The following is a 17,737-nucleotide window of genomic DNA, read 5'->3' on the forward strand; positions in this document are numbered from 1 at the left end:
TTCAGTGCTCAGACTTCTTAATGTCGAACTCTCACATCCATACTTGACTACTGGAAAAACCATAGCTTTGATTATATGGACCTTTCTTTGTTTGCAAAGTGATGTTTCTGCTTTTCAATATGCTGTCTAGGTTTGTCATCGGTTTTCTTCCAAGGAACAAGCATCTTTTAATTTTGTGGCTGCAGTCACTGTCCACAGTGATTTTAGTAATATCTAAAATTGGTATAATCATATTTTTAACACTTTAATTCTGAATGTTATTGAGTTCATTGCTGCTCAATGTGTGAACCAAGAACACCACCATTGACATCTCCTGGGATCTTGTTAGAAATGCAGAATCCTGGGCCCATCCCAGACCAGTTGAACCAGAATCTGTATTTTAACAGGACCTTGGGTATTCATTGCACATTAGTATTAGAGAAGCACTAATTTATTAATTACAGCTTTCAATTTGATTAATGTTTTTTATGAATTATGAATTGGAGTATATATGTGAGTATGTGCTAGTGAGTTAGTTTATGGAATACATGATAAATTAACCACTGCTAACATGTCAGTTTTTAAAACTTACATGCCAAGTGACCATATTTGATTTTTGTACACTTCCAGTTAACCTGTAGAGTCTTTTTTTCTAGGTCGCCATTTCCCCAAACGTCCAAAACATATGCTTGTAGTAGAAGCAAAGTTTGATGGAGAGCAATTGGCTACTGATCCTGTGGACCATACAGACCAGCCGGAATTTGCTACTGAGTTAGCCTGGGAAATTGACAGGAAAGCACTTCATCAGCACAGGTGACTGTTATTTTCAATCTTTTCAGGTCTTGTTTCAATTTGTGATGTGTGTGTGTGCACGCACATGTGTGCACGCTCGCAGGTACTATGCTGTGCTTAATCGCTCAGTTGTGTCCAACTGTTTGTGACCCTACGGACTGCAGCCCACCAGGCTCCTCTGCCATGGGGATTCTCCAGGCAAGAATACTGGAGCGGGTTGCCGTGCCCTCTAGGGGATCTTCCCAACCCAGGGATCGGAACCAGGGTTTCCTGCATTGCAGGTGGATTCTTTACCATCTGAGCCACCAGGGAAGCCCAAGAATACTGAAGTGGGTAGCCTATCCCTTCTCCAGGGGAACTTCCTGACCCAGGAATTGAACGCAGGTGGATTCTTTACCAGCGGAGCCGGATTGCAGGTGGATTCTTTACCAGCAGAGCTACTGTGTACACACACACACACACATACACACACACACCTAGGTAGGCTACCCTGGTACCTTCTCAGGTGGTAAAGAATCCACCTGCAGTGCAGGAGACCTGGGTTTGATTGGGAAGATCCCCTGGATTAGTCCATGAATTTCTTTGAAATGGTATTAAATTCTTAGAGGATACTACAAGTTTGCATTTCATCTCAGTGACTTCTGGAATATCTGCTCAGACAATGTCTTGATATTGAGATATTACTGCCTGCATTGGTGTTTGTGTATATGATTGTGTTAGTATAAAGTGGCGCCACTCTGTATTTCGTAGACTGAGAAAATAACACAGATAAATACATAAATGATGACTTTTGTGCCCAGTGCAGGGTTCATAGTTATTCCATTAGAAAATGGCAGTGATGGCAAAATCCAGTCAACTTACTGTATGTGTAGGGGTTCCAGACTCAAAAGAAGCCATGTTGCCCAAGTCAAGCTCATGCTTACATGACCTTATCATGTATTACACTGAATTGTTTTAACTTAATTTTAATAATTTACAATGTTAGAACATTTAATTCTTAAGTTTATTTCATTTTTTTTTAGCAACAAAAAGAGTTACAAGCATATACATAGGGACCTCCCTGGTGGTACAATAGTTAAGACTGCCTCCCAGTGCAGGGCCACAGGTTCCATCTCTAGTCAGGGAGCTAGGATCCCACACGCCTCAGGGCCAGAAAGCTAAAACATTAAACAGAAGCAATACTGTAACAGATTCAATAAAGATTTCTTTCGTCTACAGCAAAAAAATCTATATATAAAAAAAGAAGCACATATATATGTGTATTTGAAGCTTTATATGTGTAAGTCTAAGAAAAACAATTTAAAATCAGTCTTGAGGATTAATGGTAATTTTTGATTTTGAAAGCATTCTGTGTGTCACAGAAGCTTGAGAAACATTGACCTAGATGTTAGCTTCTTGGATGAGAGAGACTTAAAGTTGTTTTTTTTTGACATGTTTTGTACATTAGTTGGTATATAGATAAGTAGACATAATTAATAGTTCATGCCAGTTGAAGAGTTTTTTAGAAAGTACAGAATAGATATAGGTTATCCAAGAAAATAATAGTTGTCTTGAATAGTAGTAAGTAGCTTTTTCAAAGCTAATAGAAAGTTCAGTATTAAGCAAAAGTGATTTTATTTATCACATGAATTGTTATGTTACAGGCTACAGCGTACTCCTATCAAACTGCAGTGTTTTGCCTTGGATCCTTTAACTTCAGCCAGAGAAACTATTGGTTACGTTGTTCTAGACTTAAGAGCTGCTCAAGAAACAAAGCAGGTACTGACCTTTTGATGTTTTGTTATTGACTCTGTCAAACAGTTGGTTATTTTCAGTAGATAAGAGATTGATGGAAAGGACATGGACTATTAGACCTAATAGATCATGGGCTCGTACCATGGTATATGGTATGGTAGTTCTTAAGATGAATTTGGTTTAGAAAATCCTGAGTTTTTGATCCTTCCTTTGACCTAGACCTATCTGTCAAAGAAACTTCTGAGTTCAAATCTGTGTTCAGGTTGCTATTACCTTTATGTTTAACATGTTCATGTTCACACACTTCACTTTCAAAGTGCTCCTCTTTTAGAGTTCCTTGCTTCAGTGGTGATCACTGCTGTCCTTCCAGATGACTTCCTTGACACTCCCCTTTCCTGGCCTCCAGAGCCAACCCTTTCCAGTTGGTTTTCCCTCCTGATCCATCTAATATCCTGCATTTCATGCTGCCATCTCAAACTTAAGCCACTTACCTAGGCTGTCATGTTGTTGTTTAGTCACTAAGTCATATCCAACTCTTAGTGACCCCATGGACTGCAGCACACCAGGCTTCCCTGTCCTTCATTATCTCCCAGAGTTTGCTCAGATTCATGTCCATTGAGTCTGTGATGCTATCTAACCTTTTCATCCTCTGCTGCTCTCTTCTCTTTTTGCCTTCAATCTTTTCCAGCATCAGGGTCTTTTCCAGTGAGTCATCTCTTCACATCACATGGCCACAGTACTGGAGCTTCAGTTTCAGCATCAGTCCTTCCAGTGAATATTCAGGGCTGGTTTCCTTTAGGATTGACTGGTTTGATCTCGTTGCAGTCCAACAGACTCTCAAGGGTCTTCTCCAGCACCATCAAAGGCATCAAGTTTTTGGCACTCAGCCTTCTTTATGGCCTTTCTCTTCCATACATGACTATTGGAAAAATCAAAGCTTTGGCTATATGGACCTTTATTGTCAAAGTGATGTCTCTGCTATTTAATACACTGTCAAGGTTTGTCATTCCTTTCCTTCCAAGGAACAAGCATCTTTTAATTTCACGGCTGCAGTCACCTTCCTCAGTGATTTTGTAGCCCAAGAAAATAAAGTCTGTCACTGCTTCCATTTTTTTCCTCTTCTATTTGCCATGAAGTGATGGGACCAGATACCAAAATTTTTGCTTTTTGAATGTTGAGTGTTAAGCCAACTTTTTCACTCTTCCCTTTCAGCCTCATCAAGAGGCTCTTTAGTTCCTCTTCTCTTTCTGCCATTAGAGTGGTATCATCTGCATGTCTGAGGTTGTTGATGTTTCTCATGGCAGTCTTGATTCCAGCTTGTGATTCATCCAGTCTGGCATTTCACATAATGCACTCTGCATATAAATTAAATAGTGTGACAACTTACAGCCTTATTGTACTCCTTTCCCAGTTTTGAACCAGTCAGTTGTTCCCTGTAAGGTTCTGACTGTTGCTTCTGAACCCGCATTCAGGTTTCTCAGGAGACAGGTAAGGTGGTCTGGTATTTCCATCTCTTTTAAGAATTTTCCACAGTTTGTTATGATCAACACAGTCAAAGACTTTAGCCTGGTTAATGAAGCAGAGGTAGATTTTTTTTGGAATTCCCTTGCTTTCTCTATGTTCCAACGAATGTTGGCAATTTAATCTTTGGTTCCTCGGCCTTTTCTAAACCCAGCTTGTATGTCTGGAAGTTCTTGGTTCACATACTGTAGAAGCCTTGCTTGAAGGATTTTGAGCATAACCTTACTAGCATGCGAAATGAATGCCATTGTACCATAGTTTGTACATTCTTTGGCACTGCCTTTCTTTGGGATGGTAATGAAAACTGACCTTTCCCAGTCCTGTGGCCATTGCTGTGTTTTCCAAATTTGCTGACATATTGAGTGCAGCACTTTAACAGCATCATCTTTTAGGATTTGAAATAGCTCAGCTGGAATTCCATCACCTCCACTAGCCTTGTTTGTAGTATTGCTTCCTAAGCCCACTTCATTTCAGACTCCAGCATGTCAGGCTCTAGGTGAGTGACCACACCATTGTGGTTACCTGGGTCACTGAGAATTTTTTGTATTGTTCTTCTGTGTATTCTTGTCACGTCTTTCAAATCTCTTCTGCTTCTGTTAGGTCCTTACTGTTCTGTCCTTTATTGTGCCCATCCTTGCATGAAATGTTGCCTTGGTATCTCTGATTTTCTTGAAGAGATCCCTAATCTTTCCCATTCTGATTGTTTTCCTCTATTTCTTTGCATGGTTCATTTAAGAAGCCCTTCTTATCTCTCCTTGCTATTCTCTGGGAACTGCCTTCAGTTGGGTGTATCTTTCCCTTTCTTGATTTTTGCTTCTTTTCTTTCCTCAGCTATGTGTAAATTCTCCTCAGCCAACCACTTTGCCATCTTGCATTTCCTTTTCTTTGTACACTAACTCCTGTACAATGTTACGAACCTCTGTCCATAGTTCTGTCAGATCTTATCCCTTGAATCTATTCATCACCTCCACTGTATAATCATAAGGGATTTGAATTAGGTCATACCCTAATGGCCTAGTGGTTTTCCCTATTTCTTTCAGTTTAAACCTGAATTTTCCCAGCTTTCATAGTAGCCTTCTAATTGGTTTCCCAGCTTCCTGCTCCTTGCATGCCTTTTGTATTACTTAAGAGTAAGGGAACTTATTGAAACACACTTGTTATGTAAATAGTATTCCCCTGGCAAGATGGTAAAACAACTCAGGGTCTTGATTATGCTTTTGTTATTGAAAATGCTTCTTAGGTCTTTTAAAGTATCTTAAAAGCTTTTTTTATGTTACTGACTTTAGAAGTTCTTAGTTTCAGTTTTTCTTAATGACATTTTTTGGTCCTACTTTCTTCAGAAAAGAAAGTAAAAAAATATTCTCTCTTATTTTAAAGTCCTTGATGGACTTGGATCTTAAATGAGGATTCTGTGAAGAAAAATTTGTCTGTTACTGACATTTCTGCTCCTGGTAGAAAGATAAAGGCATACCTCATTTTTATTGCACTTCAGTTTATTGTGCTTCACAGATATGCTTTTTTTTTTTTAAACCAATTGTGACAACTGGTTGTCAAGGAGATCTGTTGGAGCCGTTTTCCAGCAGCATTTGCTCACATTTTGGCAGCTGGAATATTTCAAACATTTTCATCATCATATTTGTTACAATGATCTGTGATCAGTGATCTCTGATGTTACTATTGTAAGAAGATTATCACTCACTGAAGGCTTAGCTGATGGTTAGCATTTTTTAGCAATAAAGTATTTTTTAAATAAGGTATATACTTTTTTTTTTAAGGCATAATGCTACTGCACACTTAAACCACAGTATAGTGTAAACAGAACTTCTGTATGCACTGGGAGACCTGAAAACTTGTACGACTCCCTTTATTGCATTAGTCAGTTTATTGTGGTCGTCTGGGACCCACTTTGCAATATCTCCAAGAGTATGTGTGTAACTGCAAATAAGCCAGTCAATCTGGCCCAAATTTGGAACTATTCAAAAGAAACTGAAATGGTTTAAAAGAGGACTTGTTTCTCCTCCATCCTTGGGTCACCTCTCTTCCCCCCAAGTCCTGAGAAAGGTTTTCCTTCTAGGCTTATAGGCCCGGAATACATGTGTAGTTTCTTTGGTTAAAGAGAAGGTAACTCCTCTGAGGAGGAGGATATCCGAGCCAAGCTCTTGCCTCTAAATGCTCTTCGCGTTGCTTTTACCTGGTTACTCCTTTAGGGCAGTTAGTCATCATATTGGTGAACAGAGTTAAGAAGGAATGTTTCAAAAGTATGTTAGTTTTGGAAAAACTAAATATTGTCTTGCTTAACATTTTCTGTTTGCCAACAGAAATATTTGAAGTTGGATAGTAGAATATTTTAATTTCAGGGTAAATTGATTCTCTGTAAATAAACACAGAAGAAACCAGATTTGTTTTTCTGAGTTAATACCAGAAAAATAAAATATATCATAAATTCTGCGAGCAACTAAAAGTCTTTTTTTTTAGGCTAATGCTTAAAGTTAGAAAATATCTGTCATAAATAAAGCAACAAACTATCAGTTTTTGCCTTAAAAAAAACTTGGTTATGGATTTAAAAAAATATGTATGGTGTACTTCATCCTATTTTACCTATAAACATAGTTTGAATATAAAGCTGCAGTTTTTGGTTTTGATCACCAGTTCCTTTGCCTTTCTATTACAGTGTTCAGAGTAGAATGCTGTTTATAGGTATTGGAATGGTGTCCCTGCACTAATGGTACATATGATCATGGGCCATGAGATTTTGCAGGCTGATTTGGGTATTAGAATTCTTGAGGTTACTCTGGGGTCTGAGGGGGAGGGGGTGGCTATTCAGGTATTTTAGGATTCCTCATTCTGTGAGAAAGCTTTTATATTTCATTATCAGTCAAATACATGACTCATAACCCAGAACTCTACCACTGGACCTTACTTTAGTATTTTGTTTGTGTTTTTATTAACACTAAGCTTTTCTTTTCCTGATTTGATGTAAACAACAAAGCAGAAATGTGGCAGGCAGAAAAGGTATAACAGAAAAAGTGAAAAATTAGCAGTTAGAAATTGGAAAACTGGTAGTCTTTGTTGTTATAAGGGATGAAGTAAGACAAATGATATAAGAGTGAAGATAGAAAGAAATACACGTACCCGTTGAAGCATAAGAATAAAAACAAGCAAGGCAATCTAAACTTTTGCTTGTTTTTTTTTTTTTTTTCCCAACAGGAAACTCAGTTAGTTTCCTAAGCAGGATTCGTTTCTTTTGAGGAAAATGTGGCGGGAAAGTACTTTAAAAGAGGAGGAAGTCCTGAGAAACTACAGGAAATATATTTACAACCTTATAGAACATTTCCCACTACTGTTTATTTCCTATTAATTAGTAAGGAGTTTGGCTTTTTTGTTACTCTCTAGGCACCAAAATGGTACCAGTTGCTGAGTAATAAATACACCAAGTTCAAGTCTGAGATACAGATAAGCATTGCTTTGGAAACAGACACAAAGGCACCAGTGGACAGTTTTAAAGCAAAGGGAGCCCCTCCTCGCGATGGAAAAGGTTTGTGCATCATCTCTAAGGTTATTCTCTGAGAAGTACACCTGTGGACTAGAATTTCAGGGAGGGGTGAGATATTATAGGGAGATAAATGCAAAGGTGTGAACTGATTTTACTCCAGAGCATCAGACAAATGCTGTGAGATTGTTACACATGAACACTTGTTTCTCCTTGCTGTTGTCTTCAAAAATTAGCAATAACGAAAGATTGTGTTTTCATTGTTTGATATACAGCAGAATAAAGCAGAATTTTGTATTATACATAAAAATTGCTTCTTAGGAAAATTTTCTTCCTTGGATGAGTGCAGGAAAACCAAAAATATCTTTATTGGTCTCTATTAACTCAGCTATAGTTTAAGAAAACCTTCACTTTTTTCTTTATTTTTTATTTAATAAACTTTTGTTTTTTAGAGCTTTTTTAGGTTCACAGCAAAATCAAGTGGGAAGTACTAAGTGTTCCCAAATACTACCCCCCTGCAACAGCCCTCCTCACCACTATCAGCATCTCCCACCAGAGTGGTACATTTATACAATTGATGAACCCACACTGACACATCATTATCACTCAGTGTCCATAATTTATATTAGGGTTTGTCCTTGGTATTGTATATCCTGTAGGTTTTGACAAATGTGTACTGACACATATCGATGGTTGGAGGAGCCTACAGAATAGCGTCACTGCCCTAAAGATCTTCTGGGTTCTGTTTGTTCATCTCTCCTCCCCCTCTAACCCTTGGGCACTACTGATCTTTTTACTGTCTCCGTCGTTTTGCTTTTTCTAGAATGTTGTATTGTTGGGATCATGTAGCATGTGGCTTTTTCAGATTGGCTTCTTTCACTCAGTAATATGCATTTAGGTTTCTTCTGTGTCATTTTGTGGCTTGAGAGGTCATTTCTTTTTAGAGCTAAATAATATGCCATTGTTTGGAGGTACCAGTATTTAGTTATCCACTCAAGCTATTGAAGAATATCTTAGTTGCTTCCAAGTTGGGGCTCTTAGGAATAGAGCTATTACAGACATCCTTGTGCAGGCTTTTGAGTGGACCTGAGTTTTCAGTTCATTTGGGCAAATACCAGAGAGCATGATTATTGGATTGTATGGTAAAAGCATGCCAAGTTTTATTAATATAAGAAACTGCCAAACTGTAAAAGTGTATGGTAAGAATGTTTAATTTTGTAAGAAACCGACAAACTTGTCTTCTAAAGTGGGTGTACCATTTTCCATTTCCACCAGCAGTGAATGAGAGTTTCTGTTGCTCCACATCCTTGAGAGCACTTAGTGTTGTCTGTGTTTTGGCTTTTGTTCATTTTAATAGGCATGTAGTGGTATCTCATTGTTTTTATTGCAATTCTCTAGTGATGAATGCGGAGAAGGCAATGGCACCCCACTCCAGTACTCTTGCCTGGAAAATCCCATGGACGGAGAAGCCTGGTAGGCTACAGTCCATGGGGTCGCTAAGAGTCGGACACGACTGAGCGACTTCACTTTCACTTTTCCCTTTCATGCACTGGAGAAGGAAATGGCAACCCACTCCAGTATTCTTGCCTGGAGAATCCCAGGAACGGCAGAGCCTGGTGGGCTGCCGTCTATGGGGTCGCACAGAGTCGGACACGACTGAAGCGACTTAGCAGCAGCAGCAGCAGTGATGAATGATGTTAACATCTTTTCATGTGCTTATTTGCCATCTGTATATCTTCTTAAGTGAGGTGTTTGTTTAGGTTGTTTGCCCATTTTTAAATTTTTTTTTTTTTGCATTTTAAGTGTTCTTTGTATATTTTGGATAATAGGCCTTTATCAAATGTCTTTTGCAAATATTTTTCCATTCTGTGGCTTGTCTTCTTATTTGTTTGACATTGTCTTTAGCAGAGCAGAAGTTTTAAAATTTTAATGAAATCCTGCTCATCAATTCTTTCACAGATTGTACCTACAGTGTTGTATCTAAAAAGTCATTCCATAACTACAGTCACCCAGGATTTTTCCTAGGATTTAATAGGGTTTTGTACTTTGGTCTTTTAAGATTTAATAAGGGTTTGTACTTTACACTTAGATCTATGAACCATGTTGAGTTAACTTTTGTGAAGATTTTAAGGTAATACAGACCTTAAAATAAATTTATGTTCATTTTTTTACATGTGGCTGTCCCGTTGTTCTAGCACCACTTGTTGAAAGACTGTCTGCTCCATTGTTTTGTCTTTGCTCCTTTATCAAACATCAGTTGACAGTGTTTATGTCAGTCTATTTCTGGGCTCTCTGTTTCATTGATCTTGGTGTGTTTCACTAGTACCACACTGTCTTAATTACTGTAGCTTTGTAATAAGTGTGTAGGTTGAGTAGTATCAGTCTAGCAACTTTGTTCTTCAATATTGAGGTGCCTATTCTGGGTCCTTTGCTTCTCCGTGTAAACTTTAGAATCATTTTGTCCTTATATCCACAAAATAACTTGTTGGAATTTTGATTGGGATTGCACTGATTGTGTAGATCAAGTTGGAAGGACTGACATCTTGACAATATTGAATTGCTCTACTCAAAAGCATAGAATTTGGCTTAAATTATTTAGTTCTTTGCTTTTGTTTATCACAGCTTCATAGTTTATCTTACATAGATCTTCTGCACGTTTTGTTAGACTTATTTCTAAGTATATAATTGTTTTGGGTGCTGATGTAAATGGTATCTTATTTTGATGGTACATTGAAAAATTTTACTTGATGTTGGAGTATATAGTTGATTTAAAATTTTGTGTAACTTTCAGGTGTTAGAGCAAAGTGATTCAGTTATATGTATGCATATATCTGTTCTTTTTCAAATTATTTTCCCATTTAGGTTATTATGGAATATTGAGTCGAGTTCCCTATGCTATACAGTAGTTCCTTGTTGATCATCTGTTTTAAATATAGTGTGTTTATTTAAAACTTGGGATTTTAAATAAATCCACCTTATCGCAAATTCCCAGTTTATCTCTCCCTCCCACCTTTCCCCTGGTAAGCATGAGTCTATTTTTCTATGTTAGTGTTTCTGTTTGTAAATAAGTTAAATTGTATCATTTTTTTCAGTTTCTTCGATAAGGGGTATTGTATAATATTAGTCTTTCTTTGTCTGACTTCACTTAGTATGGTAATCTCGATGTAAATCTACAAATAGCATTATTTCATTCTTTTTAATGGCTGAGTAATATTCCATTGCGTGTAGACACACTATCTTTCTTTATCCAGTCCTCTGTCGGTGGACATTGGGTTGCTCCCATATCTTGGCTATTGTAAACAGTGCTGCAGTGAACATGGGATGCATGTATCTTTTCAAATTATGATTTTCTCTGGATATGTGCCCAGGAGTGGCTTCCCAGGTGGCACTAGTGGAAAAGAACCCACCTGCCTATTTAAGAGACATAAGAGACAGGGGTTTGATCTCTGGGTTGGAAAGGTCCCCTGGAGGAGGGCATGGCAACCCACTTCAGTATTTTTGCCTGGAGGATCCCATGGACAGAGGAGGCTGGCAGGCTGCAGTCCATGGGGTTGCAAAGAGATGGACAAGACTGAAGTGACTTAGCATGTACATGGGTACACACGTATGCCCAAGAGTGGGATTGCAGGATCATATGGTAGCTCTATCTTAGTTTTTTAAGGAATCTACATACTGTTCTCCATAGTAGCTGTATTATTTAACATTCCTATGAAAACACTGTGGAAGGGTTCCCTTTTCTCTGCACCCTCTCCAGCATTTATTGTTTATAGACTTTTTTTAAATTTATTTTTTTATTGAAGGACAATTTCTTGACAGAATTTTGTTGTTTTCTGTCAAACCTCAACATGAATCAGCAATAGGTATACATATATCCCCTCCCTTTTGAAACTTTCTCCCATCTCCCTCCCCATCCCACCCCTCTAAGTTGAAATAGAGCCCCTGTTTGAGTTTCCAGAGCCATACAGCAAATTCCCATTGGCTATCTATTTTATATATGGTAATATAAGTTTCCCTGTTACTGTTCCCATACATCTCACCCTCTCCTCTTTCCCCATGTCCATAAATCTATTCTCTCTGTCTGTTTCTCCATTGCTGCCCTGAAAATAAGTCCTTCAGTACCGTTCTTCTAGATTCTGTATATATGCGTTAAGTTCAATTCAGTCACTCAGTTGTGTCCGACTCTTTATGACCCCGTGGACTGCAGCATGCCAGGCTTCCCTGTCTATCACCAATTCCCAGAGCTTACTCAGACTCTTGTCCGTCGAGTCAGTGATGCCATCCTACCATCTCATCCTCTGTTGTCCCCTTCTCCTCCCACCTTCAATCTTTCCCAGCATCAGGGTCTTTTCAGATGAGTCAGTTCTTTGCATCAAGTGGCCAAAGTGTTGGAGTTTCAGCTTCCAGCATCAGTCCTTCCAATGAATATTCAGGACTGATTTCCTTTAGGATGGACTGGTTGGATCTCCTTGCAGTCCAAGGGACTCTCAAGAGTCTTTTGCAACACCATCGTTTAAAAGCATCAGTTCTTCAGCACTCAGCTTTCTTTATAGTCCAGCTCTCACATCCATGCATGACTACTGGAAATACCATAGCTGTGACTAGATGGAGCTTTGTTGGCAAAGTAATGTCTCTGCTTTTCAATATGCTGTCTAGGTTGGTCATAACTTTTCTCCCCAGGAGTAAGTATCTTTTAATTTCATGGCTGCAGTCCCCATCTGTGGTGATTTTGTAGCCCCCCAAAATAAAGTCTGTCACTGTTTCCCCATCTATTTGCCATGAAGTGATGGGACTGGATGCCATGATCTTAGTTTTCTGAATGTTGAGTTTTAAGCCAACTTTTTCACTTTCCTCTTTCACTTTCATCAAGAGGCTCTTTAGTTCTTCACTTTCTGCCATAAGGGTGGTGTTATCTGCATATCTGAGGTTATTGGTATTTTTCCTGGCAGTCTTGATTCCAGCTTGTGCTTCATCCAGCCCAGCGTTTCTCTTGATGTACTCTGCATATAAGTTAAATAAGCAGGGTGACAATATACAGCCTTGACGTACTCCTTTCCCTATTTGGAACCAGTCTGTTGTTCCATGTCCAGTTCTAACTGTTATATATGCACTAGTATATGATATTTATCTTTCTATTTTTGACTCACTTCACTCTGTATAATAGGTTCTAGGTTCATCCATCTCATCAGAACTGACTCAAATGCATTCCTTTTTATGGCTGCGTAATATTCCATTGTGTATATGTACCACAACTTCTTTATCCATTCATCTGTCGATGGACATCTACATTGGTTCTATGTTCTAGCTATTGTAAATAGTGCTGCAGTGAACAATGGGATACATGTGTCTTTTTCAGTTTTGGTTTCCCCAGGGTATATGCCTAGGAGTGGAATTGCTGGGTCATATGGTAGTTTTATTCCTAGTGTTTTAAGGAATCTCCGTACCATCTTCCATAGTGGATGTATCAATTTACATTCCCACCAACAATGCAAGAGTGTTCCCTTTTCTCCACACCCTCTCCAGCATTTATTGTTTGTAGACTTGTCGATGATGGCCATTCTGACCAGTGTGAGGTGATATTTCATTGTGGTTTTGATTTGCATTTCTCTAACAATGAGTGATGTTGAGCATCTTTTCACGTGTTTATTAGCCGTCTGTATGTCTTCTTTGTTTTCCTGGCATTGAGTTGTGTGAGCTGCTTGTATATTTTGGAAATTAATTCTTTGTCAGTTGTTTCATTTGCTATTTTTATCTCCCATTCTGAGGGTTGTCTTTTCATCTTGCTTATAGTTTCCTTTGCTGTGCGAAAGCTTTTAAGTTTAATCAGATCCCACTTGCTTACTTTTGTTTTTATTTCTGTTACTCTAGGAGGTGAGTCATAGAGGATCTTACTTTGATTTATGTCCTTGTGTGATCTGCCTATGTTTTCATCTAAGAGTTTTATAGTTTCTGGTCTTATGTTTAAGTCTTTAATCCATTTTGAGTTTGTGTATGGTGTTAGGAAGTGTTCTAATTTCATTGTTTTACGTGTAGCTATCTAGTTTTCTCAGCACCATTTATTGAAGAGGCTATCTTTGCCCCATTGTATATCTTGTTTGTCAAAAATAAGGTCCCCGTAGGTGCATGGGTTTATTTCTGGGCTTTCTATCTTGTTTCATTGGTCTATATTTCTTTTTTTGTGCCAGTACCATACAGTCTTGATGACTGTAGCTTTGTAGTATAATCTGAAGTCAGGAAGGTTGATTCCTTCAGCTCCATTCTTCTTTCTCAAGACTGCTTTGGCCATTTGGAGTCTTTGTGTTTCCACATGAGTTGTGAAATTTTTTGTTCTAGTTCTGTGAAAAATGCCATTGGTAATTTGCTGGGAATGCATTGAATCTGTAGATTGCATTTGGTAGTATAGTCATTTCCACAATATTGATTCTTCCTACCCAGGAACATGGAATTTGTTTATGTTGTCTTTGATTTCTTTTATTAATGTCTTATAATTTTATGTGTACAGTTCTTTTGTCTCCCTAGGTAAGTTTATGCCTAGATATTTAACTGTTTTTGTTGCAATGGTGAATAGGATTGATTCCTTAATTTCTTTCTGATTTTTCATTGTTGGTATATAGAAAGGCAAGTGATTTCTGTGTATTGATTTTGTATCCTGCAACTTTGGTAAATTCGCTGATTAGCTCTAGTAATTTTCTGATACTATCTTTAGGGTTTTCTGTGTATAGTATCATGTCATCTGCAGACAGAGCTTTGCTTCTTTTCTGATCTGGATTTCTTTTATTTCTTTTTCTTCTCTGATTGCTGTAGCTAGGACTTCCAGATTTATGTTGAATAATAGTGGTGAAAGTGGACACCCTTGTCTTGTTCCTGATATTGGGAATGCTTTCAGTTTTTCACCATTGAGAATAATGTTTGCTGTAGGCTTATCATATATGGCCTTTACTATGTTGAGGTAGGTTTCTTCTATGCCCATTTCTTGAAGAGTTTTCCTCATAAATGGGTGCTGAATTTTCGTCAAAGGCTTTTTCTGCATCTATTGAGATGATCATATGGTTTTTATCTTTCAGTTTGTTAATATGGTGTATCTCATGGATTGATTTGCGTGTATTGAAGAACCCTTGCACGCCTGGAATAAACCCAACTTGATCATGGTGTATGAGCATTTTGATGTGTTGCTGAATTCTGTTTGCTAAAATTTTGTTGAGGATATTTGCATCTATGTTCATCGGTGATATTGGCCTGTAGTTTTTTTTTTGTGTGTTGTCTTTGTCTGGTTTTGGTATCAGGGTAATGGTGGCCTCGTAGAATGAGTGTAGAAGTGTTCCTTCCTCTGCAACGTTTTGAAAGAGTTTTAGGATAGGCATTAGCTTTTCTCTAAATGTTTGATAGAATTCTCCTGTGAAAATATCTGCTCCTGGGCTTTTGTTTTTTGGGAGATTTTTGATCACAGCTTCAGTTTCAGTGCTTGTAATTGAGTTGCTCATAATTTCTATTTCTTGTTGGTTCAGTCTTGGAAGATTGATCTTTTCTAAGAATCTGGCCATTTCTTCCAGGTTATCCATTTTATTGCCATATAGTTGTTCACAATACTCTCTTACAATCCTTTGTATTTCTTCATTGTCTGTTGTAACCTGTCCTTTTTCATTTCTAATTTTGTTGATTTGATTCGTCTCTCTTTTGCTCATGATGCATTTGGCTAAAGGTGTCTCAATTTTGTTTATCTTCTCAAAGAACCAGCTTTTAGTTTTATTAATCTTTACTATTGTTTCTTTTATTTATTTTTCATTTATTTCTGCTCTGATCTTTATGATTTCTTTCCTTCTACTAATTTTGGGGTTTTTTTTGTTGTTCTTTTTCCATTTGTTTTAGGGTTAGGTTTTCTATTTGATGTTATTCTTGTTTCTTGAGGTAGGATTGTATTGCTATAAACTTCCCTCTTAGAACTGCTTTTGCTGGATCCCATGGGTTTTGAGTTGTCATGTTTTCATTGTCATTTGTTTGTAGAAATTTTTTATTTCCTTTTTGATTTCTTCAGTAACCTGTTGGTAATTTAGAAATATGTTGTTTAATCTCCATGTGTTTGCGTTTCTTACAGTTTTTTTCCTGTAATTGATATTCAGTCTCATAGCATTGTGGTCAGAAGGTGCTTGATACGATTTCAATTTTCTTAAATTTACTGAAGTTTGGTTTGTGACCCAAGACGTAGTCTTTCCTGGAGAATGTTCCATGTGCACTTGAGAAGAAGGTGTATTCTTCTGCATTTTGATAGAATGTCCTAAAGATACAATCAATGAGATCCGTTTCATCTAATGTATCATTTAAGACTTGTGTTTCCTTATTAATTTTCTGTTTTGATGATGTGTCCATTGGTGTGAGTGGGGTGTTAAAGTCTCCTAGTATTATTGTGTTACTGTCAGTTTCTCCTTTTATGTCTGTTAGTGTTTGTCTTATGTATTGAGGTGCTCCTATGTTGGGTGCATACATATTTACAATTGTTAAGTCTTCTTCTTGGATTGATCCCTTGATTATTATGTAGTGTCCTTCCTTATCTCTTGTAATCTTCTTTAAGATCTATTTTGTTTGATATGAAGATTGCTACGCCAGCTTTCTTTTGCTCCCCATTTGCATGGAATATATTTTTCCATCCTCTCATTTTCAGTCTATATGCGCCTTTAGGTCTGAAGTGGGTTTCTTGTAGGCAGCATATGTATGTGTCCTGTTTTTGTATCCATTCAGCCAGTCTGTGTCTTTTGGTTGGAGCATTTAATCCATTTACATTTAAAGTAATTATTGATATATATGCTCCTATTGCCGTTTTCTTAATTGTTTGGGATTGACTTTGTAGATCTTTTTTCTTTTCTTCTATTTCTTGACTATATAGGTCCCTTTAACATTTGTGGTAAAGCTGGTTTGGTAGTACTGAATTCTCCTAACTTTTGCTTGTCTGAAAAGCTTTTTATTTCTCCATCAATTTTGAATGAGATCCTGCTGGGTACAGTAATCTTGGTTGTAGATTTTTCCCTTTCAATACATTGAATATATCCTGCCATTCCCTTCTAGCCTGCAGAGTTTCTGCTGAAAGATCAGCTGTTAAATATATGGGGTTTCCCTTGTATGTTACTTGTTGCTTCTCCCTTGCTGCTTTTAATATTCTTCCTTTGTGCTTAGTCTTTGTTAGTTTGATTAGTATGTGTCTTGGTGTGTTTCTCCTTGGGTTTATTCTGTATGGGACTCTTTGTGCCTCTTGGACTTGATTGACTATTTCTTTTTCCATGTTTGGGAAATTTTCAACTATAATCTCTTCAAAAATTTTCTCATACCCTTTCTTTTTCTCTTCTTCTTCTGGGACCCCTATAATTCAAATATTGGTGTGTTTGATATTGTCCCAGAGATCTCTGATACTATCCTCAGCTCTTTTCATTCTTTTTACTTTATTCTGCTCTTCAGAAGTTATTTCCACCCTTTTATCTTCCAGCTCACTGATTCGTTTTTCTGCTTCAGATATTCTGCTATTGATTCCTTCTAGAGTATTTTTAATTTCAGTAATTGTGTTGTCTCTGCATGTTTATTGTTTAATTCTTCTAGGTCTTTGTTAATTGATTCTTGCATTTTCTCCATATTGTTTTCAAGGTTTTTGATCATCTTTACTATCATTGTTCTGAATTCTTTTTCAAGTAGTTTGCCTGTTTCCTCTTCATTTATTTGGACTTCTGTGTTTCTAGTGTGTTCCTTTATTTGTATAGTATTTCTCTACCTTTTCTTTTTTTTTTTAACTTTCAGTGTTTGAGGTCCCCTTTATCCAGGCTTCAAGGTTGAATTCTTTCTTCCTTTTGGTTTCTACCCTCTTTAGATGGGTCCAGTGGTTTTTGTAAGCTTTGAGTAGGGTGTGATATTTGTTTGTTTGTTTTTCCTCTGATGGCCAAGGCTAAGTGAAGTGGTACTCCTGTCTGCTGATGATTGGGTTTATATTTTTGTTTTGTTTGTTGCTTTGATGCGGCGTCCTGCACAGGGTGCTACTGGTAGTTGGGTGATGCCGGGTCGGGTCTTGTATTCTAGGGGTTTTCTTTGTGTTTGTTCTCACTATTTGGTCCTCTCTAAGGTTAGTTCTCTGGTAGTCTAGGGTCTTGGAGTCAGTGCTCCCACTTCAAAGGCTCAGGGCTTGATCTCTGGTCAGGAACGAAGATTCCACAAGTGGTTTGTTATGGCATTAAGTGAGATTAAAACAAA

General features: G+C 37.6%; 1 protein-coding gene across 32 annotated transcripts in view; it reads left to right on the plus strand.

Moving 5' to 3' along the window:
* CEP120 (centrosomal protein 120) overlaps nt 1–17,737 on the plus strand; it is a 148,108-nt gene that overhangs the window by 58,415 nt on the left and 71,956 nt on the right. For 23 of the 32 annotated variants that reach the window (XR_014056668.1, XR_014056665.1, XR_014056666.1 and 20 more), the window contains 3 exons: nt 636–792; nt 2,415–2,529; nt 7,420–7,561. Coding sequence is in view for 19 of the 32 variants with exons in the window: in XM_081500352.1 (XP_081356478.1) it covers nt 636–792; nt 2,415–2,529; nt 7,420–7,561 (414 nt within the window). In the remaining 13 variants the exon portion in view is untranslated. Of the gene's footprint in view, nt 1–635; nt 793–2,414; nt 2,530–7,419; nt 7,605–17,737 lie in introns of all 32 variants that reach the window. The other 9 variants (XM_081500369.1, XM_081500368.1, XM_081500366.1 and 6 more) reach the window with 2 other exon arrangements.

The sequence above is a fragment of the Giraffa tippelskirchi genome, chromosome 6 (genome assembly GCF_054371585.1).
Source record: "Giraffa tippelskirchi isolate mGirTip1 chromosome 6, T2T-mGirTip1v1.2.pri, whole genome shotgun sequence".
Taxonomy (NCBI): Eukaryota; Metazoa; Chordata; class Mammalia; order Artiodactyla; family Giraffidae; genus Giraffa; species Giraffa tippelskirchi.